We start from the raw sequence: 26,506 nt of genomic DNA, 5'->3' as shown, positions 1-26,506 counted from the left end.
TACTCTTGGGTTGTCTATGATGGCCGCCGTCACCGCGCTATATCGTAATTTAGTTTTCTATTGATTATAAGACTTTTATTATAAAGAACCACACTTTGATTGAGAAAAAACAAATCTTGTCTTTGGCATCTGTGCCTTAGTAGTTTAATGAACCTTTATCCAGCTATGCCCAGTTAGCCGTACAAATTGTAGCGACTAAACTTGGAACTAAATGATGACAGTTTAATTATTATTGGTGGCAAAGTTCAATAGAAATTAACTTGTCTACGAACAATATACATAATTCCACTAAGTTGTACATTTTAACTGTTAAACAGATAGCTTTTAATGAGGCTTTTATGAGCGGTTACATATGGCGAATTTCAGCAACGACGCAAACGCGATGCAAATGTGATGCAGTAGCGATGCAGTCGCTAATCATCTGTCTACCTTTAAGCATGCGCGATTTTAAGCAGCGATGCAAGCGCGCGACTGCATAAATACAAACCCGCGATTGCATCGCTACACTTGGAATTTATAGACGATCGCATCGATGCAATAGCGCGTTTGTATCGATGCAGTCGCCGTGTGTAACCACTCTATACCATAAAATTGTCGTTAACATTCGCCCAGCATTGAAACGATACGCGTTCCTATGCTAAGGTAGTAGCCACATTCGTGCCAGAATGTCTCACCCTCTTCCGACATTCAGGCACGTCTTAGTGCAAACAAAAGTAACAATCATGGCTTGTGAATCAGCATTACACGTACCAAATTAGTATAAATAAGTAGCTCAAATAAAATATAAAACAGTCATTTACCAACCCACGACTCGTTTATCATTCTCCACCCAAACTACCAAGGCGAAGTGGTGACCACCAACACCTTTTCACCTGCGCCATGATAAACTACAATAGCTGGGAGACTCAACAAATTTTTCAATTTTTTTTTAAGTAAATGGACGTGTTCTTACCTAGTAAATATAGGATCTACGAGGAAACGAGCTCGCCCAGAAGATACCTAAGAACCTAAAAGTCGGCTGGAAGGTGCAGACGACACAGAGAAACGCAGAGCCATAGGAGAATATAACACAGTTCCTCTTCATTAGTTCGCTGCTGCAAATAAAAATGTACCATAACTATTTAGATATAAAGTTAATATTCGGTGAAAGTTACGTATTAATATTTCATTATTTGAAAAGTTGTTTTTTTCTCGATAACAGTACACAGTCCTCGTCTTTTTTTGTAGTCATAAATAGCGGAAATTACTGATTCTCCACAACAAAATACTCCGTACATAAATTTACAATATAATACTTTAAAAAGTCGAAGATTCAGAGCTATTCGTGATTCACGGAAGTTAACGATTGCATTGTTATATGTATATTATTTAAATTATATTTTTATTACTTTCTCTATATATTTTTTATTTATGAACAGTCGAGTAGATTTGTAACATTAGAAAAGATAAATGTAAAAATCATACTGTATGTATAATTTCGTATAATTAATTTATTCATCGCTACATTTGGTTGAACAAAGGTGTTACATAAAAGTAATCCAGCACATGGACCCTGTAAGGACACCTAGAATGACTATTTCATTAATACAATGTTATAAATATGTTAAAAGCACTGTGAAAATGTACATCTCATTAATTAACATTCAAAAGTGCTTAAGTTCAGTGAAGTCAAGCAATTTAATTTTGTAAATTACTGGTCAAAATAATATGTTTGAAGAAGAAAAAAAGAAAAACATAAAATAAATAATCCTAACAAAATATTATTATTATGTCAAAAATGTGATAAAAATTAGGTGAAGATATTAAAGCAGTTGACTACTAGTAAATGCCTATAATTATAAAAACGGAAAACCTGTCATAAATATGTGATAATTGTCGTCGACATTTGTGTAGTTACCTATCATCGTATTATCGTTAAAAAATTCATCAATTGTGTAATAAGTTTTACGTATTGGCAGTTCTTTTAGTTTCATTCCTAAATGATGACGTATTTGTTCTGATTTTAGGGTATTTTATTGAAGATTTTAATAAACATGGTTAAGAGGCCGGATCTATACAGTTTCATTTTGAATTTTGGCATCATTAATTTGTTTTGACATCTTGTGAGAAAGCAACGTGGTAGCCCCCTGTTTGACGGATTCTAGTATCTTTCATGGTAAAATTACAATTTCTAAGCTCTTAATGTATGGTTTACAGGTATTCGTAGTCTTTAAATACTTTATAATTCTTATACATTATTTCTGTAGAATTAATAGTGAACCTACCTGCGTACTATTTCCCCACATAATTACTTAACCTTGCATAAACATAAGCCTAATGTGCTGCTTTGGCAGTTTTTTCGTTCGTGGTCTTTTTAAGACCCCAGAGTGTATGTAGATTTAGATAATTTCAGTGCTATCTTTTCAATATGAGCCTTCCAATTAATGTTTGCATCTATGTCGATCTGTATTATAATATATACAGTGTGATTTTTTAAACTTGGACAATTTGAGAAAATTTGAAACCATAAGAGATACATTCCGTTTGGAATCGAAAGAGTAAATACGACTATCGCTTGTACATTTAGAGATAAAATGACACTTCGGACACCAGTGGCACTACAAACCGTCATTTCTCGGATTCGGAACTGAAGGGGTCTACTCTCGATGTCCGTCCGACATCCGTCCGAAACAATGACTGTCAAATAGGTAATATGCGACAAAATGAAAAGACAAGTATCAAATACGAAGCTTCATTCGCATCACGTGTCATTTCATTTGGTCAAGTATTGCTTATTTGGCAGTAATTGTTTCGGACGGATGTCGGACGGAGATCGAGAGTAGACCCCGATACGAATCGGACGTAGTGCGCAAAATATCATTAGTAAATTTTTTATTTGTATTTAAAATTAATAATATTGTACATTTTTTAAATTCTGATCGACTACAAACTTAGTCATGCATGTAAGCATCAAATAATCAGGACAGCAGAACTTGGTCATGGTCAAGTATACCTTTTGTAAATGCCTTAATGGGACTATGTATATAGGTATATTATTACGAACTGAATGTGTCTGAAATAAAGGTTTAAATTATGAATTTGACAAAAAGGCAGTAAAAAACAAGTTCCTTATACGAAACGACATAACGTTGTTGCAAATTTAATACCTCCTATGTGTTAAAAGTAACTATCATAGAAAAACAAAAAAACTTTCTCCTGTAAAATTTTCGTAGAGAGTATTTTTGTTTAAATTTTTATTGAATTGATATTCAATTATTTTTGTGTGAAATTATTCCATTAGTTTCTTATAATTATTAATATAAAGGTCGAACACGTAGAAAAAATCCTTAGAACCGACGTCTTCTAGAATACCGTACCAGACGCTATACCAATTAACCCACGGAACGAACCAGCAAACCTCACGAATTTTTGTATTTGGTTTTTCAACGACTTTTTAGCCGTAACGACATCTATGAGGAAGTATGAAGAGTACTTTTGTTGATTGTCATTGATGTAAGAAGATATTCACATGAGAGTTTTTTCAGTCGGTTATTTTTTGAATATGCTTTTCAAATATTTACAAAACTTCTTGTCGACCGAAATGACAGACAAGAAGTTTTAAATTTGCAACGACCATAAACTTTTCCGCTCATAAATTATCTTAATAGTATCCACTATATCTTCGCCTGCGTCTCTTTCCATCCGTAATGTTTACTTGTTTACAAATATCTTTAACTTGAAGAAAGTTTGTTTATATAAAATTGTTCCAAAATATTTGAAAATTCCAAAGTAGCGGACTATGACCTTAGATCGTGTCCAGGATTACAACGCACATTATACAGTTACACACCGAATCTGGAATGTAATTAACCAAATCCAATATATCTCTAGAAATTAAACATTCAGGCTAATTAGGTTCTGTTGTTATCTCACTGGGCTATGTAAATGAACGCACCGATTATCACAGTCGGTTCCAACAATCGAAGCTGGTGACTAACTAAGTGTAAGATATCTGTTACGTATAATGTCGATTGCGACCTAACCTTTACGAATTTAACATTAACGTATTCTATAGTAATTGTGCAAATATATTCATTAGCTTGTATTTTTGTTCATTTACTCCTCCAATGTTTTATTGAAGAATTGATATCCGAAGTGAAGGACTTGGTTTGCTATATTACAAGCTTCTGCTTAGTTTAGGTTTCAGTCTCTTACATACATAACGTAATATCTCTGACTGCGTATGTTATATATTGAGTTCTTAGGTTTTCGTGAATGTTACACATAGGAAATGAAACCATTTTTTTGACTGTCACAGTCAATAATAATAATAATAATAATAATAAAGAACTTTATTTATCTACATTTACAAAACAATTTAGTCGTAAATAACATCACTTATAGATACTGTGTAGATAAAAAGGATAGAGTCTCAGCTTAAGCTGTTTTTCAGACCCTACCTTTTTGAAACTCGCTACATTTTAAACATAGTATTTGTCTGACGCGTCTCGAGTAGCTCCAAAAGATATCACAAAATAATAAATATATATATATACTCACTTAAAGTTATAATAAATCTATTGTCCGTATAGTACCTGAGATAGATAAAATATTCCACCTAAAAATACTCAAATTTGGGGTTTAGGTAGAGATGAACAGCACCCACATGTAAAAATATAATTACAAACGACATCCAATTACTTTCTGATCTTTGCCTCGAAAGTAACCAAAGCTTGCACTTTCTTTTAAAAGTACAAGATGACTTATATTTATAATCGTGACCATAGGACCTGTAAAGGGCCCGACACGTTGGTTTTTTTGAAAATACAAATATACGCGAATTAAATCCGCAAAAATAGTTTCATTTCCTATGTGTATGTTGTATTTTGATTTTAGTGTAACTATTATGTTAAAAAAGCAAAAAATTATGCAAAAAAGAAGGAGGTTCTCAATTCGACTGTACTTTTTTTGTGTTTTTGTTTTGTTTGTTTTGCGTTTGTGTTTCAAACTGTACCACCTCAGTCAACCGTGACCATGGGCCTGTAAAGGGCCCGAAACGTCGGTTTCTTTGAAAATATACGCGATTTAAATCCGGAAAAATAGTTTCATTTCCTATGTGTAACAATCACGAAAACCTAAGAAAACGATATATAACTCTGTTTCCAAATCAATGTTAAGAAATCTTTCATGAATAAAATAATCATTAAAATTCAACATTGGTCACATCACAAATCTTTTAACATTCTGAAACGATGTGAACTACGTAAATAGCTTATTTGCGTTAAAACTTTAAAGTCCATTCGTACTTAAGGGGACGAGGTGGTTGTTATTTTGTTAGGTGTATATATTTTATTGCCGACGACTATACAACCAGGTTGCAGTATCACCAGTGTTTACTGCACTGTATCATTAAAATTTTACATAGGATTTTAAATTCAGTATCAGTAGAGCTCCTTGTGAAAGAGGTCCTCCGAGGAAGTACTGCCACTTAACCTATTTCTGCAGCAAATGTTAGCATTACTACGTCCCGATTTTGAAGGTACGGGTGCTGGTGAAATTACAAGCACGTGGGACTTGTTTACTTATGTCTCAGGGTGACGATTTAAAACTTGTAGTGACACTGCAACTGTTATGGACAGGCGTGTAGCTTACCATCAGGCACACGACTTGTTTGTCCCGTCACTTGATATTATTAAAAAAAATCTTTTGAAATCAATTTTTTCGTGGATGAAAGCTATGATAGACGTATCGCTTACGACAAGGCTCACTTATTGACTTGTACGTCTTGGTATGAAAATAAAAAAACTTACTTTATGTTTTCCAAGATTGGTGACAGCGCAGCCCAAAACGGCTTCCCTCCCTAAGAAGAACGTATTATTCCCAATCGGTCTTTCAAACTCCGGATCTTCAGGGAACTTCTTCGTTGTTGTTTGGGAATCTGAAAAAAAAAAATCATTAACAAAATTATCTTGTTGACACCAGGTAATGCGCAAGTGTCAATTGGATTAAGGTGGCCTCGGTACGAATGGTATAGAAAGTAATTTTCAAGCATTCACAACGTCTGAGAGACAAAACAGAGCCGGGGTGACAGGCGTAATCCCAAATCCAATACGCAAAATTGCGAGGAAAATCGCGTTTATACGAGTATTAGAAGAGGCTCGTGTTCAAAAATGGATGACGTTAGAACGCTAGTGTGGGCTACAAAACATTTATACTAAGCGTGTTACGCACTGCATGCGATTCGTATTCCTTTCGAATCCAAGACCATACAAATCTAGAAAACTCGGAACCACTCCAGATGTAGCTTGAGCACTAAGTCCGATTCAAATTCAAGAAAATACGAATATCGCTTGTACATCAAGAGATAAAATAATCCATGTGATATTTCGGACTGTTATTTCTCGGATTCGGAGCGAATACTAACAGGACGGCGTGCGCAAATGCTTTATCGCCCAAGTTAATCTCTCATTACTAGACATGGCTATTCTCCACGATGTGGTTTAGGGTGCCTTTAAGTAAAAGCACTACAGTGGCCCCACTGTGACGTTGCACTGTGCGTCGCGCCAATACTAATTTTCATACAATATTTAGAAGCGCCACGATGGTGACATGCGCGCGCCATGTTTGGAGTCACAATAAGTGAACTAAAAATTACTAGAGTCCGTAGCGTTTCTACAAGCGTGTAATTTGAATGCACCCTGTTTGTCACAATTGTGATTACAAACATGGTGCGAGCGTGTCAGGACAGTGGTGCTGCAACTTCGCTTTTAAATATTTTATGAAAATTTATTAGTGCAACTGCAGCGCCACAGTGGAACCACTTCAGCGCTTCTACAAGAGTTCAATTCGAAGGCGTTCTCCAATACGAGATAAATAAGCGATAAGATTCATATATTTTCCGAGGATTATGAATCACCTTCTTTTGATAACCTCGGAGGACTAACGATTTATAATATAATTACAGGTACATGGGACTTGTCAACATATGTCTCAAGGTTACGGGCGCAGTGGCAGTGTCCTTCAGATTTTTGCTATTCAAAGCTCAGAGTGGCATGGATTTGGAATTGGTATGGACAGGCGTGTCACCTATCGCCAGACACACCACTTGTTCGTCCCGTCACTTGATATCTTATAAAAAATATTATATATTTGGAGCACTGTATGAGGAGGTTCAATACCCAGAACCAATTTGAAAAATGAACTTCCTTTGAATTGATTCTGATCGGAATGTTCTGGGTAGTACCTCGGAGTAAATTCCGTTGCTCTTAGTACAGAGAATTTCCTAGTTTGAAACTAAGTAATTTGTGTGGTTGTCTTGCACATTATTAAGTATAAAGTATTACATTGTTCAACGTATAGGTTTCACCGCGATGCTTTTCTTCACCTTTAACTTAGAAATGTGAGTAATTGGGGTATATAGCCAAAAAAAAATGCCACAGGGATTCGAATCATCGATGTGTCAAATGAAAATGTTTGTTTATCTTTATTTGTTCATTTATATTCAGGTTACAAAGACCCACAAATACACACCTTATAGACTAACATACATAACAATAATTAAAACACTAATTATTCAATAATAAACATGTATTGTCTGCAACGTGCGACGCAACGTGGGTAGCCGGCCTAGGGAATGCCGAATATGACACCCCTCGGCCAAAACTCCTCCTTCGTTGTAGGTCGACAGGTATTGAGTTGGCCCTCTCACCACAAATTAATTAAAATTCACATTGTGGCGGGACTCCACTGCTCGTCCCTCAGGGTAGCATTGGCTTTCACCCGTGTATTTAGTATAGTATAGTATTTCTAAGGGATTTGATGAAATTTGTACCAAAGTAATCAAAACCTCCATTCACAACTTGATTTTTATTTTTACGCACCTAATTAATTTATCTTTCATGACAGGAATTTTTCCAGACATATTAAAGACTTCCATCATTAAACCCCTACACAAAAAGAGTGACAAAAATGACGTTAGTAACTACCGTCCCATAACTCTTATCCCAATATTTTCTAAAATAATTGAAAAATGTATGCACAAACGTTTAAGTGAATACTGTGATAAATTTAAATTAATACGCAATGAACAATTTGAGTTTCAAAAAAATAAATCGACAACACTTGCCACTTTTACCTTAATGAAAGAAGTTTTAAGCAAAATTAATAATAAAATCTTGACCACAGTGCTCTTCTTTGATTTAAGTAAAGCATTTGATTTCGTTCCACATGACATTCTTATGCAAAAACTGGAAGCTCTAGGTGTGAGAAGTATCCCTTTGAATTGGTTTCGAAGTTACTTAAGTAACAGACAACAACAAGTCGTGCTGTCTAGATTAAATAAAAACAATGAGATGGTCTCATTTAATTCAGATTACCAGTTTAACAGATACGGAGTCCCACAGGGTAGTGTGTTAGGTCCCCTTTTGTTTCTTATATATATTAATGACATAGTTGACGTAACCAATCATAAATGTATAATGTTTGCTGACGATATTTCTATAATAGTGACTACCAAGGGTAAAATCTGTACTGACACAATTAAAATTCACAAAGCTGACATAAATAAAACTATTAATTTAATTACTACATGGCTTGACATTAACAATTTGCAAATAAATTTAACTAAAACTAATTATATAACATTTAATAATACATCAATATCACTACAAATTAGATATAAGGAATCGAATATTTACGAGCTAAACGAAACCAAATTTTTAGGTATAATCATTAATAAACAATTAAATTGGAAATCTCACATCGAAAACGTTTGTGAAAGAATTAACAAATTTGCCTTGCCTTGAAATGTTTGCGTAATATAACAAATATGTCAACCATGTTAACAGTTTATCACGCATATGTAGTCTCGACCCTACGTTATGGACTTCTTATCTGGGGAAATGGTACGAATATAAACAGAGTGTTATTAGCGCAAAAAAATGTATACGTGCAATTACTGGTAGGACTCCGCTTGAATCCTGTAAACCTATATTTAAAGATCTTGGTTTATTACCCCTGCCTGCCTTATATATTTATGAAGCCAGCATTTTTGTGAAAAATAATTTACATTTGTTTATTAAGAGTATTGACGTGAACCATCGAAATTATTGAAATCCCAATAGACTAATTTTTTTTTGACGTACCTAAGGTAGAAAAATATAATCAAAATTGTTTGTGTATGTGTGTCAGAATTTACAATAGATTACCAAATGACATTAAACACTTGCCCATTACATTATTTAAGACTAAATTATATAAATTGTTAAAGAATAAAGTATATTACAGTATTAGGGAATTTCTACAATAAATTTTATGTAAAAGAATTTAAATTAATTATATAGAACTTAATGTAAATGTAACCATGTGACGACCTTTTTTTCATTTATTTTGCATGCCTAAATTATCTTCGGGCGAAACATGCTTGTACTTATATGTATATTACTGTGTTATCGTAACCACCATGGTTTATGCAAATAAACGATTTGATTGATTGATTGATTGATATACTCCACAATATCCTTGATAATGAAGCCGTGACACATATAACAACGTCGTCGGTATCGACACAATAGATGATTGGGTCCATTCGCGGCGGTGCCACTAAGGTTACGGCTGGTGTACTTCATTTTCCGCATTTTCCGTTCCACCTTTTTGAAACTATCCTCGTCGCACTGGTCAACTCTTATCGATGGTACTGACGACACAGCTCCAGAGATGAGTACTCGTTTCTTTTTCTTCCCCTTTGTTGGTAACTGCCTGGGTTGTGGTTGTGGAGCACTGAGTCGGTTAGCAGCGGCAGCATGAATCGCACACACACGGTGACAGTATTACATGACGGTATTAGTCGGTGACGTATTGGCCGACTCAAAACTACCTGTAGATGCGTTGCGATGACGAAAACGCAACCCCAATCCAATTCGGTTCAGCCATTGTGGACATGTACAAGTCACCAACAAATAAAAAAATTAACAAAAATTCTAAACACTGATTTTGTAATGTTCAGGGCCTCTATAGTTGATGGCACTAACTTTTACTTTATAATATTAAATGTCAGTACAGAACGATATTATTATTATATCTATTGATATCTTTTTAAAACATGGTCAAACAAATTCATGATATTTTACTTTCTGTCCTAAAACAACGCTTTAATTGAAACAAAAAGTGGAAATTTTAACGTTTTGTTACTAACGACCAATTTATGAAGACCATAATTGAACGGTACATAGACGAAAAAAAACAAAGAAGAAGGCCGATAATAGCTCACTGAGCAAATAAAAGAAAAGGTCAAAGTAAGTGGCTATAAAGGGGTCATGAAGCTGAATGGAGTCATAATGAATAGTGGAGGGTACACAAACAAGAACATTGCTCTTAAATAGGACGGTGATGATGTTTAATTACAATTTTTTGATCTGATAGAAGTCACAATTTAGACACTTAGAACTTAGACATATTGCAAAACTTGAGATGTAACACACCGCACTTTAAAAAATACATTGTTAAAACTGGAGTGGTGTTGCCGAAGCAAAAAATATATAATGTATTTGCCCAACCATGTGTAACGCAGATCGGATACGTGTGATTTATTATGCCGAGGTGTTTTTGTTACAAGGTACGCTATTTTTTATCCAGATAAAGTTGAGGCCTTGTACGTACGGGTTAGCTCTTATTCTGACTAGAGGTAAGGTATATATGTACATTTTTATATCTTCAAGCCTTTTCTAAAAACCTTTGGTAAGAAAACAAGCGGTCCTCCATCAACCCATAAACAGGCATTTTACATATATTTTTTTATTATTCAATGTAAATATTTACATTCGTTCATTGTTGAATGTAATTGAATGAAATGAATAATGAGCAGGACAGTACTTAGCAAAAATGTAGAATAATATTTTTTTATTATTACTTCACAATCGAAAACGCACCACGTTGATTGGTATATAAACTAGGACAGCTTGAGAACAATCACGCGTGGAAAGCACAGGCGCTTGCCTTTACGAGCCCCTTAACGTCTGATCTCATACCTAGGTTTAATAAGGCCTAAAGCCGGACTTACATTTGTCTGACTGTCGTGTCGTAACGCGTCAGAATGGTATCGGTTTCATACACACGACACAAGCCGTTACGTTAGGTTGCGACACACTAATATAGTAGCAGTAAAACTAGCGCATTGTGAAAGAGTTCGTCCAGAGACGTATTGCCACCTTACCTGTTTCCGCCACCAAGCAGTAATGTTAGCATTACTGTGTTCTGGTTTTGAAGAGTAAGGGTGGTGAAATTACAGGCACATTGGACTTGTCAACTTACGTCTGGTGACGGGCGCAGTGCCAATACCCTTCAGATCTTTGCGATTGAAAGCTCTGTATGGCACTGCAACTGTTATGGACAGGCGTGTAGCTTACCATCAGGTGCATGCCTTATCCGCCCCATCACTTGATATTATAAAAAAAAAGACAAAATTTGACGCGTCACGACACGACGCGTCTGACAAATGTAAATTCGGCTTTGATCATTTGCAAAATTACAAGGTTTTAATTTTGAGAGGTTTAAATATTCTACGAACGAAATTAATCGATATCATTTTTATGCTTAAATAGGAGAGCTATAAAATTTCTTAAGTACAGAACTTGGGGTGTACGAAAAGAACCGCACGACGTATCATTCCGAAAAAGTATGACATTGTGTACCATCAACACAATAAGAAAAATAATTTCTTTCATGTAGTTCGTTTTATGTTTATGACTTTTAATGATTAAAATACTTTTGACCTATGATCGTATATGTGACTTTATTATCCTTCTAAGACCTGGCTACTACTACAATGGGAAAACCGCCCAATACTCATTAAAATGTACAAATATAAAATACATGCTTGGCCCAAGCAAGCATATCCATTTTTTATATAAAAATATATTTTGTTTGTTCCATAATTTCCCATACCCACAATAAAGCGATACATACCGTTGTAAAGTACACTTTGGTGGCCATAATTTTTGAATGCAATATTATCATTATAGGCGCTTACGCTATCAAAAAGATTTGTCTGGGTCTGAATCATCTCATACATTATGGACATTTTGATGTACACGGGGCCGTAGAACATTGTACCAAAGGTATGAAATCACTTTCTGTAATCACTGTTAAACGCCATTATATATTAGACAACGTCACATACTTCGCTCTGATCCCAAAGTAAGCAACTAAAGCACTTGTGATATGGAAATCGGAAACAACGAAAGACGGCACCACAAACATCCTGACCCGATATATTATAAAAATTTAGTTTGTCTACGGTGACAAGATACTCGATCACGGAGGTCATCTAATTAAAATTTCTATCATCAAGTAGTGTATTAATATACAATTTGTCTTTGAAGAAATTATAAAAGTTATTGTTTTCGTTTCCCGGTTTATTAAGGTGTATATTAAACCGAGAAATGGCTTGAATAAAAAAATGATCGGAAAGAATTCCTTACCTAAATGTATTTCAACAAAACGTCGAAAACCGTTTTTCACATTAGCATTTGGCGACAGGTGCGATGTCTCCGGGATATTTCTTTTGTCTCCTTTCTATTATACTTATGTTGTTTTTTATGTACGTTATTATATAGCAGTTTCAGGGTTGTTTTCTACGTGTTCGCCCTATTGCCGTTCCTGTATTATTTGGGTGGTAATAAACAAATAATTTTATTCCTTCCGTAAATTTTGTGAAGTTCATAGGGAGTAAATATACATATATGTCTGAAGTATACAAATATAAAGCATTTATTGCAAACATGTGGTAGATATGGCGTTCATTAAAAAAAACAGTAGGTATTTGAAGTTATCGGCACCGATTCTCGATGTCCGAAACAATTAAAGTCAAATAAGTAATACTCGACCAAATTAAGACGCATGATGCAAATGATGATATTTGACAGTATTGTTTTTCGGATGTTAGACGGAGAACGAGAAAAGATCCCCTGATACGAATCAGACGTAGTGTCGACACGCTCTTAGCATTACAAACAACAGTAAAGTTTTAAATTTTTATTGAATTGATATTCAATTATTTTTTTGTGAAATTATTCCACTAGTTTGTTATAATTATTAATACAAAGATCGAACACTCAGAAAAAATTCCTTCGATCCGGCCGGATTAGAACCGACATCTTCTAGCTTACCGTGCCAGACGCTATACCAACTAAGCCACGGAACGAACTAGCGGATCTCACGAGTTTTTCTATGTGTTTGCGTCGTATCTTTGCATTTGGTTTATTCAACGACTTTTTAGTCGTAGCGCCATCTATGAGAAATCTATGAAAGTTTTATCACCCAGTTAGATATCTTTACAGTTACCAGCCCTGGCGAGAGATGTCGCTATTCACTATATTTTAAATTTTTATTGAATTGATAGTCAATTATTTTTTGTGAAATTATTCCACTACTTTTTTATAACATATACGTTATATAACAAACAGTAAAGTTCATTATTAAATATATAAAAATTAGACATAAAGTACCAATGAGACTAGTATCATGACTGTGGCATCACAGTATATTTACTCAAATATTTTGTATGCCCGTAAAAATGTACATAATTTCGGTAAGAAAGAAGATATCCATAATATTAACCTTAGAACTAAGTCCAAACCCATGGACGTATAGCACGTTTTCGTTTAACCAAGGTAAATGATTTTTTTATGGGGAACTGTATACTTTTTTACAATAAGATTCCGGAGCATGTATTAAGATTACCATTTCCTAAGTTTAAAACTTACATTAAAACTATTTTAATTGAAAAGTCATATTACAAAACTATAGACTACATGCTAGGTAACGTGAGTCCAGATTCCACACAAATATGATTCAAAATGTATTCTATAGCATTTAAGTTTATTTGAAATGAGCAATCCCTAGAGTTTCTTGCTCGCTCTTCTCAGGAAGATCAGCGTAGTGAACGAGCAGTAGCTTAAAAAATGACGTTTTCAAGTGTAAAAACTTTACCAATAGAATTAATGATTATTTGACCAAACAAATTACGTTCTTACTTTCAAACCATTATTTTTATACATGACTGGTAGATGACTCCACTCCACCTGATGTCAAATGGAAAGTGGAATCCAACCGTGAAGTTCACGGTTGGATTGGAACATCCACCATTTACAGGCTGGCCTCCACCATTTATAGCCTGGACTTAGCTCAGGTAGCTTTGCGAGAGATACTTTTATAAGAGAAACGACGATTATTTCATAAATATAACTGCAAACGTGTATTCAATTTGGAATCTTAGTCTAGAATTGCCAAGATCTTCCTCTTTTTTATCTTATATTTTAAATACATTTCAAACACAAACCTATATTCATTCAGCCAGTATTTCTACTCATAGAGTAGAGCCTAGACTACAGTACCTAGTGCAGTGTTGATACAATCACTATCCTAGCCGCCTCCACCCTGCATGCCTACATTTATACATCCCACTGCTGGGCACGGGGCTCCTCCCAGGCGAGGGTTTAGGCCATAGTCCGCCACGCTGGTCCAATGCGGGTAGGGAACTTCACACGTTTTCCGAGGTCTGTGAACCTTCTTCGACGTGGAGGTTTCATTACGATGTTTTTCCTCTACCGATAACCTCATGTTAAATTTCAAATTCAATTTGGCACATAAATACCGAAAAACTCAGACGTGTGAGGCCGGGTTCGAATCCACGGTCTCTGTTTGAGAGACGTTGGGTAAAATCATTAAGCTACCACGCCTTTCTTAATTTAGCAATTTAATTTAAAAATTGGTATCAAATTTATGAAAAGAATATCATAATTTAAAAAATGTGTTTTTTTAGGTTGCGTGACAAAACAAAGACAGACACAGACAACTTAAAAAATTGATTAAAGCAAATGATAGTAAATTAAAAAACTTTTTCAACTAAAGTTTACGAAATTTACAATAACGCAAAATCCCCACGTAGACAATTAAAAGAAATTTATGAAAAAATTATCAAAATCATTAACAATCGACTTTTTTATTTTCAAATTAGACCGAAAATAAAACAGTAAAATAACCGTCCAGACTTTTGATAAAACAATGCATTATTTTTAGTATTACTACATGTGTCGTTAGGTGTATAATCATAAATTGTTCATATAAAAGAAACTTACGTCTGCTATAAAATAAAAACACAATGTAAATATCCATATTACATTATTATTTTCAATGTCAATTATTCATTATGTATTCTTATTAATAATTATGATTGTCGTCCTTCATATCTAATAATGAAATTAATGTTAGGTTAGTTTAGGTTAGAAGCTATCTAACAAAAAATATGATAATGAACAAATACGTTGCTCTGATCCCAACGTAAATATGTAACTAAAGCACTTGTGTTATGGAAATCGGAAACAACGACGGCACTACAAACATCCAGACCCGAGAAAATATTAAAAAGTAAATTTCTACATAAACCGGGTTGGGGATCGAACCCGGAACCTCAAAGATGGCGATACCGTGAAAACCTGTATTCAAGCCACTCGACCACGAAGGTCGGCGAAATTCTTTTAATTTGGTCAAGTATTCCTTATTTGTCAGTAATTTTTTCGGACATATGTTGGACGCAGAACGATAGTAGACCCCCTGATACATGCACCGCCCCGGACACGTCTGCGACACTTTGGACTAACCTTCATATGCTGCGCGTTGATTGGTAAAATCACAGATCGTGTGAACGCCACATAATAATAATAAATTTATTTATTTTATTTAGTAATACAAAGAACAAATACCAATAAAAATCCTTAGATCTGACAGGAATTGAACCTGCGTCTATGTGCCAAACTAGGGCCCCCGCCCTACCAACCGTCAGGTCAGTAAACTTGAATTTCAATATGCACTTGTCAGAGATCATTTGTATTGGGTTTTTCGGCTTTTATCGCCGTAAACGACAGCGCTGAGAGACCTATGAAGCTCTCACTCAACCGGTACCTATGCAGATATTTATTTTCCTGTTTTTAATTACCAACAGTTTTAAATATTACTGTGGCTGTTATGTAAGCAATTATGTATCAAAAAAGTTTAATTAATGGAATTACATACGGATGAGTGTGCACGTGTGAGCGTTCGTGCGTCTGTACGCGGTGCATGCTATCTAAATATACTTAATATGGTATTTTAAATTTCTTCGTAACTAAAGTGAAGCAACCATTTGGAAATAGTTTCTGTATAATATTATAAGGCATAAAATTGCCAATGGACTGTCTGGCGGTGGCTTATAAAAGATGTTGCTGTTCAGAGTTCCGACTCGGTCTGTGCGTAATCAACGATCATTCACTATAGAAAAAAAAATTGCATCACAAAATAACCCTTTGTATAGGATGTATGGGTATTACAACGAAATATGTTCTGATTGCGATATTTTTAACTGCTTTCAATTAAGACGTCTCTTCTTGCATTGTTGTAAGGTGAATAATGTATCCTTTTTGGTTTTTTTTTTATATAATAATAATAATTTATTTAGCGTCCGTTTAAGTATATCTACTTGTGAATGTTGAGCACAATTATAATTATGCTTACTATATTCATTTTTAAGTGTTTTTTTTTCTATTGTTTGTGTCTGTTATTGTGTCATAAATAAAATAATAAAAATAAAAATAAAATAAAAAATTGTTACCTATAATTTTAAATGCTTTATTACTTATGTGCAAAACCAGTAAAAAATTAATTAAAATAAAATTAAATTACGTAAAAAAATGACGACGATGTACGGGATCGCTTATATTACGGTTCATGTGTCTTGTGGCTATATAAATGTATCTTTATTTGTTTTATATATGAGAAACTGTTACGTGGAACGATATGTCCTTAAATCCTTTAGCTATTAATATAGAGGGATCGTATGGTAATTGGGAATTTAATTTTGTAACAGCGCACAGGACGTTAAAGTTACCGTACCGTGTGTACTCTGCATACATTAAGCGACGTAATCAGTTAAACTAAACCCACCGGTTGTCAGTCTCCATCCGTCGTTCTGCCAGCCGGTTAGACATACATAGCAAGCCGACGTCAACATAGAACACAATAAATATATATCGAGTTCTTAGGTTTTCGCGATTGTTACACATAGAAAATGAAACTATTTTTCCATTTTTAATGTAGCTTAAATTGGAATGTTTTCTTTGTAAAATTAAAAATAAGGTATTTAATTAATAACTATTGTAACTATAGTGAAAAAATAGAGTAGTTTACGTTAATATTAGACATAACTGGTTGAAGACTGTACCACCTCAGTCAACCGTGACCATGGGACCTGTAAAGGGCCCGAAACGTCGGTGTGTTTGAAAAAACAAATATACGCGATTTAAATCCGGAAAAATAGTTTCATTTCCTATGTGTAACAATCGCGAAAACCTAAGAACTCGATATGATTTCTTATAGTTCAACTGTATTTCTTTCATCTCCCATTTTCCTCGCTATAGTGAAGTGAAAAGTTGTGTGTTTCGCTCGGCAGCAAAATTGTTTTGAGTCTCGTGTCTTGAAACCCTCGCAATGTTCAGGATTCTATTTAAGACCCAAATGCTTCGCTCGTGGTTCAAACTTAGAATCCTTCGCTTGCTCAGGCTTCAATACAAGCACTTGTGTGAAACAACAATATTGCAACATTGCATAACAAATAACTGTTAAATGATTGGAGAAATAAATAAAATAAATAAATAACTTTGAACCATTTTTATTATAAGTAGAATAGAGTTGAATTTATAAGTAAAATGTCAAGCTTGACCTGTTCTTGACCCTGACGGAATACCACCGCGTAGCCTAACCGAATATTAACCTAAATCGTTAGGGCGCGTGTCCACGCTAAGAAAAGTCTATGCAAGAATTCGTGTCGTTTCTACACATGAACTGTGTACACTGATTTGTCGTCGGACAAGAAAAAATCTTGTTAACCCACGACACGACGCGTTCTGCCGCTATTGTATGGAGCGGGTATTGCTTAGTAGGAGTCAATAAATACAACAACATATTTCTTCCCACAGTCTGTAGTAAAACGACAGCTACCTGGAAGACTCGTAATGCACTGACACATTGTATCTTACACACATCAGTCCGAAAGCATTCGTATCGTGTAATAACTTATCATTTTCTCGCCTGCAACACACACGACGTGTTTTCGTGGCTAGATCCGACAAACTTCTTGTCGTATACAAGACTATTCTCATCTTTTCTGTAGCAGACACGTCGAATTTCTTAGCGTGTATACGGACCCCTAAAGGTACGCTTTTAGCGATCACAACGATTAACATCGGGTGTTTTACCGCATACGTTTTTGTGTTTGTTCGCCTTGTGTTTCATTATAGTAACATTCATCATGGCCACAGAACGATTGTAGCTGTAGGTAGTTATAGCTTTAATTCACCAGTAGTAACTGATGTACCTTCTTTCTGACTTCACACTGATTACTGTCGGAACTCGATCTCACTTGAAACGCACCGAAACAACTTATAATTCGAAAGTTTGGAATTAATTTTCATTTTGAATTTTCGTTCTGATTTTTCGGTTCAAATTGTGCATTATATTAACCTATACAAACGTAAAAAATGTTGTCACACTAATGTGAAAATAGGGAATATTATTTGTTAATCTTTAAATTGGTATTATGTATAGGAAATCGCGTCCCTAAGACACTGTTATAGTTATGGGATGTGAAGTTATCGTAATAATATCCCTTAGTCAAGTCACATTTGTAAATTTTTATTGTATTTTTCTAATTTGATACAACTACAAATATTACAGACGTCCTTATATTTGTCAGACAACAATATCAAATTGATCTCGAATTAGGGAATTCCCTGTACTATGTGTACCAGAGCATTGGAACTCACTACGTGAAACCACTCAGAATATCTGGGCCAGAACCAGTTTGCAAAAGTTAATTTTCCAAATTAGCCTTACCGGAAATCGAACCCGGGACTTTTTATTTTTTATGATACCAAGGGAGAAGATAGCCTGAGCCAAGTCGTGAGCCTGGTAGTAAGTAGCACGATTGTCCGTAGCAGATCCAGTGCCACGTACGACACAACATCCCTTTTCTGTTGCCCTGGGCAACAATCGGCGAGTACGCCGATTGACATTATCCTTTCACCACGATGGCAAGCATTACTGTGTGTGGCCTCGATGCGATAAGCAAAGGAAGCGACCACATAACAATCTCAGTACAGAGTACTAAAACCTCGAAAGTTTCTGGAATTAATTACATCTATTTGCCAAGTTTTATTGTAATCGGTTACCGAAATGTGCGCGAAACCAGGTTCATCCCCTAATTTACCATCCTTAGAAGTGGAATATTTTCTTCAAATTGAATGGGAACAATACTGAGATACACTATTTCAAACAAAAAAGAATTAGCAAAATCGGTTCACAAATTATCGCGTAAAATAAACTACAAAAAAAACAGTCGAATAGAGAACCTCCTTCTTTTTTTGAAATCTGAATGTTACTTCTTATGACCGCTGGGGGCGCTGTGTAATCTGACGTAATAAAGGAGTAGTTCTTTTTGCGATCACAAGCGACAACTGTCAGTGTAAACTAGTGGTAGAGGCGTTTATCACTCGATAAGGAAAAACTTTAGAAAAAAAAATCTATTTACCGAAATGAATTTTGATACAATACGTACCGATTACGCGGTTAATTGAATATGATAGAGAGGTGAACCGTATTTTTTTTTCAGAAATTTGCTTCAGTTGTTTCCTGCCGCATAAATTTTCTACGGTGCAGGTGCAGGTCACGTGAAAATTTATGCGCTAGCTAAATATTATCAACGTTATAAACTCATGGTAGGGGTATTGTATATAAATACTTGAAGAGCACGTTCACCCGTAAACCATAGTCTAATATACCTCTAGGCTGAAATAGACCTAGACATATATAGCTCAGTATATTTTCATTCGTAATAACATGGAATATCAAACTTCTTGAGAATCTTATCATAGCGCAGCGAACGAAGCTCTTTTGACATCCTTAAAAACACAGTCTACTAAAAGAATTTAGTCGGCCATTCCTTAACGGGAGTCACCGGAGAAGAAGCGAGAAAAACTGTTTTGCTAAATCAAATGGTTTATGTATTTACTATTTAATATCGGTCTCACAAAAAACATACGATACACCTAAGAATATTATTGTCTAAAGAATCTGTTAATGTATTTATACGATACGATGTACTTTATCTGATTCATTAAAATAGGTTAATATTAAAGTCTAAAACATCTAACTTTGTACATAATTTTTATATGGAGATATTTCTCTATAGCATACTTCTCTACAGAGAACCTGCTCAATTTTGGTTTTCACCTGAAGCCCTATTCCAAAATTTTCAAATTGCCCACCGATTTAACTATACGCCGCGCCACCTGCTGCCTCATCAGCCGCCATAGAGCGCTTGTCGATTTCGGATTTGTGTCAAATTTTCTCCGCCTGTTCTTATTTGAACGTAGTTAAACAAAAAGGATCCAATGCACATCCAGTCACTTTCGAGATATGGCAGTTTGAAGTTTAAAAATGTTTCTCACTCTTGTTTTATTTTAAAAACTTATAATGTAACTCCAGAGATAATCATTTATGTTTATATGCTGGATTTTTTTGCTGAACTAAGAGGTTAGACTTTAGGAACCGTTTAATACATATAACTCATTTTTTGATAATTTTGTGGATTGGATTCTTTTTGATTAACTAAGTCCATTTTTTTAATATTAATTTACAGCGCGCAGACTGCGGGATGCGAGAGGCAACCACTCACTCCTCACCTTCTAAAATTTAGGCTCGCTTTGAAACACCTCGCGCTAAACCTAACGTGCGGACCGTTGGGCCACCGGGGTCATCAAATAAAAAGAAAATCGGCTCCTCTTCGGTAGGTATTCGACATAATTTTATTAAAATATTGACTGTGTTAACTCACCCTTCAAAGCCATTGTTGGTAATAACGCCAAAGCCTGCAGCATTGTCCAGAAGCAAGACCTTTCGATCCTCATCCCGCCACGATTCACTTTTCATCAAACACACATCTTCATTGCACTAATTGGTGTTCATTTGAAAACATGTCCATTTTTGCGCGTGATCATTTTTATTAAAGTTAATCATAAATTCAGATGTCCATTTATATTTATTGCTTGTGTTCAGGTAACTTTGATGTTTGTTTATTTCACTGTCTCGTTTTACGCATTTCGTAATAAAGCCTGTTAATTTTGAAATGAATACATAAATGTAAATTAATATTTTTTTTCATTTGGAGATTAATATTTACATGAAAGAGAATTCATTGCTGTATGAAATATTAAAAGACAAAAATCTATATAATTAAAATATTACGTTCTTTCCATTTATCACTTTAATTTAGAAACTAGAAAATAAATAAATAATAAATTATTCCGTAAACATTTGAACATTAATCGATTTGTCAAAAAAAATGATTGAACTAAATGTCGTTTGCTTAAAGAAAAACCACAAAAGCCACAAAATTTTATAGCTATGGTAAGAAAATCAGGATCTAAAAATTAATAATAAAAAAGCTATGGACTATTATTAGAAAAGCTATACAATTAGAGTTTTACTAGCACGGGTATGTAATTTAGAGGCTTTTTGTGAAAATGTCACTTATGTGGTTGTACGTTTAAACCTTAGAATATGGAAACCAAATTTTGAATTTTTAGATTGCCTGTTCGTTAGTATATTTTGATGTTTGTTGATAACGATTGTTTTGAGATAGTGTTGTTCTTGTAAGCAGACATAATACCGATATTCTGTTATTAAAACAATTCACTACGAGGTTTTTATTATTTCATTATTATTATTTTTAAAGTTTACCTGCAAGTGAAAAAAGAAAGAAAGAATGGTTGGAAATTATAGGACTGCCAAACATAAGCATTGGATCAAATACCATCTTCGTTTATTCGCTCCATTTTGAAGAGTCAAATTTTAATATAACTTTGAATGTAACTAGATTACATGATAATGCATTTCCATCGTTACATTTATTGGTAAATAACTTTATATTTAATTTTGATTAAAATGGCTCATTACTTGCCTAGTATTAATCATATTTTGATTACAGTAAACTATACAAATTTGCAAACATAAAAAACAGTTTCAACATTCAAGCCATACATATGCATATCGATATTGACTTATCTATGATTATGGTACAACAATAAATCCGCCATATGTGTGGTACAATTTTGATTTAGGTAGGTACGTCTATTCCGAAGATAGGGTAGCTCCTTTCCTTTATTGTTTTCCTCTCCTCTAAGGTTTAACAGACGATAACACGATTCCATTATATTTCTTGGCCTGAACTAAGTCATTGTAGGCCAAACGCCCGGTTTAATCTCTGATTGACTCCGGTTAATCCCGCGTTTAATATGATAACCGTAATGTATTTTTATTTTTATTTTTACAATTATATTGAGTGACTTCTATATTGTGTTTTTAATTTGTTTACCAAGTTCAACGTCGCCTTTGTTGTTAACTTTTAAGAAATTTCTTATCATTTGAATCGATTCCACTACATTGTCGAGTGCCTTGCACGCCGGTTTTCATGATGTCGCCATCTCTGATATCTCGAGTTCGATCCCCGACCGGGTGAGTGTAGAAAACTAACTTTTCTATATCATCTCGAGTTTGGGTGTTTGTGGTATCGTCGTTATTTCCGATTTCCATAACACAAAGAGATGCTTTATTTACTCAATTTAGGATAAGAGCAACGTTTGCGATGTCTAATATTTATATTTTTTTACACAATAATTTTTTTTAATTACACAATATAATTTTTCCAATCAACCACCGGGTGATAGAAAACTACTAAACATATACATGCAAAAAAAATGGATTAGTTATTTAGCACTTAAACAAACAAAGCTTTTGTACAATTGACTTATATATAATTATTATAATAGCTGACTTATATATCACAAAGAACATCGTTAAAACGGCCAAAATGGTAGGTCCCCATAGATTATATGGAAACAATAATGAATAACGAAAACGCGGGTAATTGGAAGGCCGGTTTAATAAGAGGGTTACGGGAAATTCGAGAGAATCCTAGGGGCGATGATAATTTCTTTTAATTTGAAGACCTATTGTTACTAATTGGACATACCGATATTTTTACTAGTTATAAAAATTGTAACTATAAAAAAAACATTCGCGACTGTGTACTATATAAAAACTGAATTGTAAATAAAAAGATAATATCGAGTTCTCACGTTTTCGCGACTGTTACACATAGGAAATGAAATTATTATACCGGATTTAAATCGCGTATATTTCTTTTTTCAAACAAACCAACGTTTCGGGCCCTTTACAGGTCTCATGGTCACGGTTGACTGAGGTGGCAACCAGTTATGTCTAATATTAATGCAAATCACCCTTTTTTTCACTATAGTTACAAAAGTTGTTAATTAAATATCTTATTATTAATTTTCGTATGTAAAAAGTAACGTCTCTTTAATTCTCAAGCGCGTACTACTACTAAGACTAAGTCCTATTTTGTTGAAAATGGTGTTTTTTTCTATTTTCATTTCATTGGGAGAGATTAGAAATTATCTATAAGAAAAATTTTGTGAGGACGATTTTTTACATTATTTGAATTTAAAATCGGGACTTAATCGTATATAAATATTTATTTACGTGAACGTTTCAGAGGTGTTGCAACGTCTCTTTGAGACCATAGGGTCTCAAAGGGACTTTTTTATAAATCTGCATTTTAAAGAAATCTATAGAAAAAATACAGTACAGGTAAAACAATGAATAAATGAATGAAATATCCTTTTTTGCTGATTAAAATTACAATGACAACACAGAACAGTAATGTAAGTGTCACAGAGTAAGCCAATGTACAACAGGCGGCCTTATTGCTAAGTAGCTATTTCTTCCAGGCAACCTTACTTTTTTTTTATTATTATCTCCAATATTCCATTTGGCATTGGCTTGCATCCTGGCCAATAATTCTTTCACCACGAATGCAAGAATATATGCCGTCGACCACCACCACAACCATATGGATGTGGTTTCTGGCGCATGACATTATTACATTTCGTTATAAGTAAGGTCACAGGGATTCGAAACATCGATCTCACAATGAAAAAGCCACCCTCCGACCACTGAGCTACCACAGCACTAGTAGCATATTTTAAAATAGTGAAATTATTAAAACTTCCTTTTTTTCTATAGAGTACGGGCAGCCTTAAAACAAAGGAAAAGTTATAAAATATGTTTTGAGTATTTTAAAGTTTCCTTATACATGTGAGAGAGAGAGTAACATTAACTTTGTTATAATTATTAATACAAAGAAAAAATTCCTTCGATCCGTCTGGATTCGAACCAGCGTCTTTTAGCAAACCGTGCCAGAGGCTATGCCAACTAAGCTTAGTTAATTTTAAATTTTGTATCAGTTTATCATTATTAATTTATCTTTCTTTACTAACTTGGAAATTATGTCTTAGGCATTTTAAGTGACAAATGCAAATATTTGTTTATTTGCTTATAAAAGGAAAATAACTTTAATTTAACGAATTTGATTAGAAAGATCCAACGTTCTGGCGATCTAATTTTATAATTGACATTTTATGTTAATAACTAAACTCACATCAGGTTTCCGACTTTATAGTTATAAATAACATTTTTTGTAGCTTATATTTGGAAACTATTTTTTATTTCACTCTCAGTCTTAAGTTTTAAAATACAATAAGTTAAAAAAACATTAATAAGTATTATTTTCAAGGATTCCATTAATAAATTAAGATATAAACGAAACCAGTGTATCACAAAATTCCCTATTAAATATTCATAAATGAGGCACAAAAACAATTAACAGACCACACGTTCAAGTATCATGAATATTCACTCAAACCTTCCACAAAGATACGCCAACATAAATTATCTACGAAAATCCATGAAACGACAACATAGTCTCATTATTTAATCAACAAATACTCAGTTCATATTTGCATAAATTCAGGAAGTTATTTTCAAAGTCAAACCGTGTTTCTAAATGTGAAATTTTAAATATTATTTGTTTGAATTTGAAATATTTTTATCCACAAACATCGCAACAAGTCGAATTGCGTAGCCACGCGCGAAGCGTCTTTCTCGTAACGCGATCCGTAGGACACTGGGCTACGATCGTAGCACGCAGACGTAGATTTAGCTACGGTAAAGTACATTCACATGGGGTGGAAATTTATAGTCGTCGTCTTATATTTATTACTGTAAAGGCTTTCGTAATGGATTACTCAGAGACCTTTAAAGAATTATGTAACTTGGTGTATTTTGTTTTTTATCACTATTTCACAACGAGAAATATAGTGATAAATAGTATCTACCTATTTCCATTATTTTTGAAACTCTGATTACCTTTTACTTTACATGCAGTCATCCTTTATAAGTGACTTGGATGTAGACTGTCGAGTTTTTAGGTTTTCGTACTTCGCGTGCCAAAAGTAAGTGAAATTCACGTACTTGCCGCTGCTACACTTCAGAGCGCGCTCGACCGTTATCGTAGATAAACACGATTAATTGAATTTAATACGCGTGTTTACGCGTATTCCGTTCAATCAATCGATTTAGAGCGACCGGAAGGAGGTTTCCATCACTAAATAGTTCTTGTGACGTCATAGAGGGTACAAAAAATGTGGCACGCTTGGTTTTCATACAAATTGCTGTACTTGCGGCGTCTGTCTAGATCCTTAGTTCCCAAAGTGGTCCAGGTGGTCCAGACCCCCCGGGGTCCATGGGAGACTCGGCGGGGGTCTACGTTGGCGTGACAAAAAAATGGGGGTTCACAATTCGTAACGAAAAGGGGTCCACGAAAATTTATCTGCTTTTGATAGTTAAGAAATAAAATTTTGGCTTGACTTCACCTATCAAAGCAGGCAGATAATATTTTAAGAAGCTCAGCGTTCACTGTTACTTGTAAAAACTTGCATATTCCATATTCAGTACAAAGTGTCTTTACTTTTTTGACGTCCACTCACAGCACAATCAATTAAATTCTCACATTTATTTCGAAAACTATTAATTTGTGGTTGGAACTCAGTAATTTGTGTTGCAAATTTCCATAGTTAGATCTAATCTCCACCTTTTTTGTCGAGTTTTGGGAACATGGTAGAAATATGCAGCGGGTCCACCGGAACAGCTAAATTTTGAAAGTGATTTATGAGAAAAAAGTTTGGGAACCTCTGATCTAGATATATGTCTATGATTGGAAATGATTTTTTTTTATTTAAATCTCATATAACAATTTTGTTTCTTCAAACAAGTAACGTTTTGGGTTTTTTATATCATATAGTCAGAACATCTGTCCGAAACGATTACTGTCAAAAAATAGTAATACTCGACCGAGTTAAAGGACCCATGATGCGAGGTTCATACTTGACATTGTTTTTAGATTTGGTCGAGTATTAATTATTTGACTGTAATTGTTTCAGACTGTCTAAGTGCAGGTCTCATAGTCACGGTTGGCTGAGATGGCGATTAGTCATCAACCAGTTACGTCTAATATTAATACCAA

The 26,506-nt window shown here is 34.3% G+C and overlaps 1 protein-coding gene across 1 annotated transcript in view; it reads right to left on the bottom strand.

Moving 5' to 3' along the window:
* The window catches only part of LOC113234939 (limbic system-associated membrane protein), a 102,734-nt gene extending 96,276 nt beyond the window's left edge, over positions 1-6,458 (bottom strand). Inside the window, exons 1-2 of the mRNA XM_026470460.1 lie at positions 6,404-6,458; positions 5,790-5,917 (exon numbers count right to left, since the gene is read on the bottom strand). Coding sequence (XP_026326245.1) covers positions 5,790-5,917; positions 6,404-6,458 — 183 coding nt within the window. The remainder of the gene's footprint in view (positions 1-5,789; positions 5,918-6,403) is intronic.
* Positions 6,459-26,506: the final 20,048 nt, after the last annotated feature.

The sequence above is a fragment of the Hyposmocoma kahamanoa genome, unplaced genomic scaffold, assembly GCF_003589595.1.
Source record: "Hyposmocoma kahamanoa isolate Upper Pololo Valley unplaced genomic scaffold, ASM358959v1 86, whole genome shotgun sequence".
Lineage (NCBI taxonomy): Eukaryota > Metazoa > Arthropoda > Insecta > Lepidoptera > Cosmopterigidae > Hyposmocoma > Hyposmocoma kahamanoa.
This window is presented reverse-complemented; position numbering and strand designations above follow the sequence as displayed.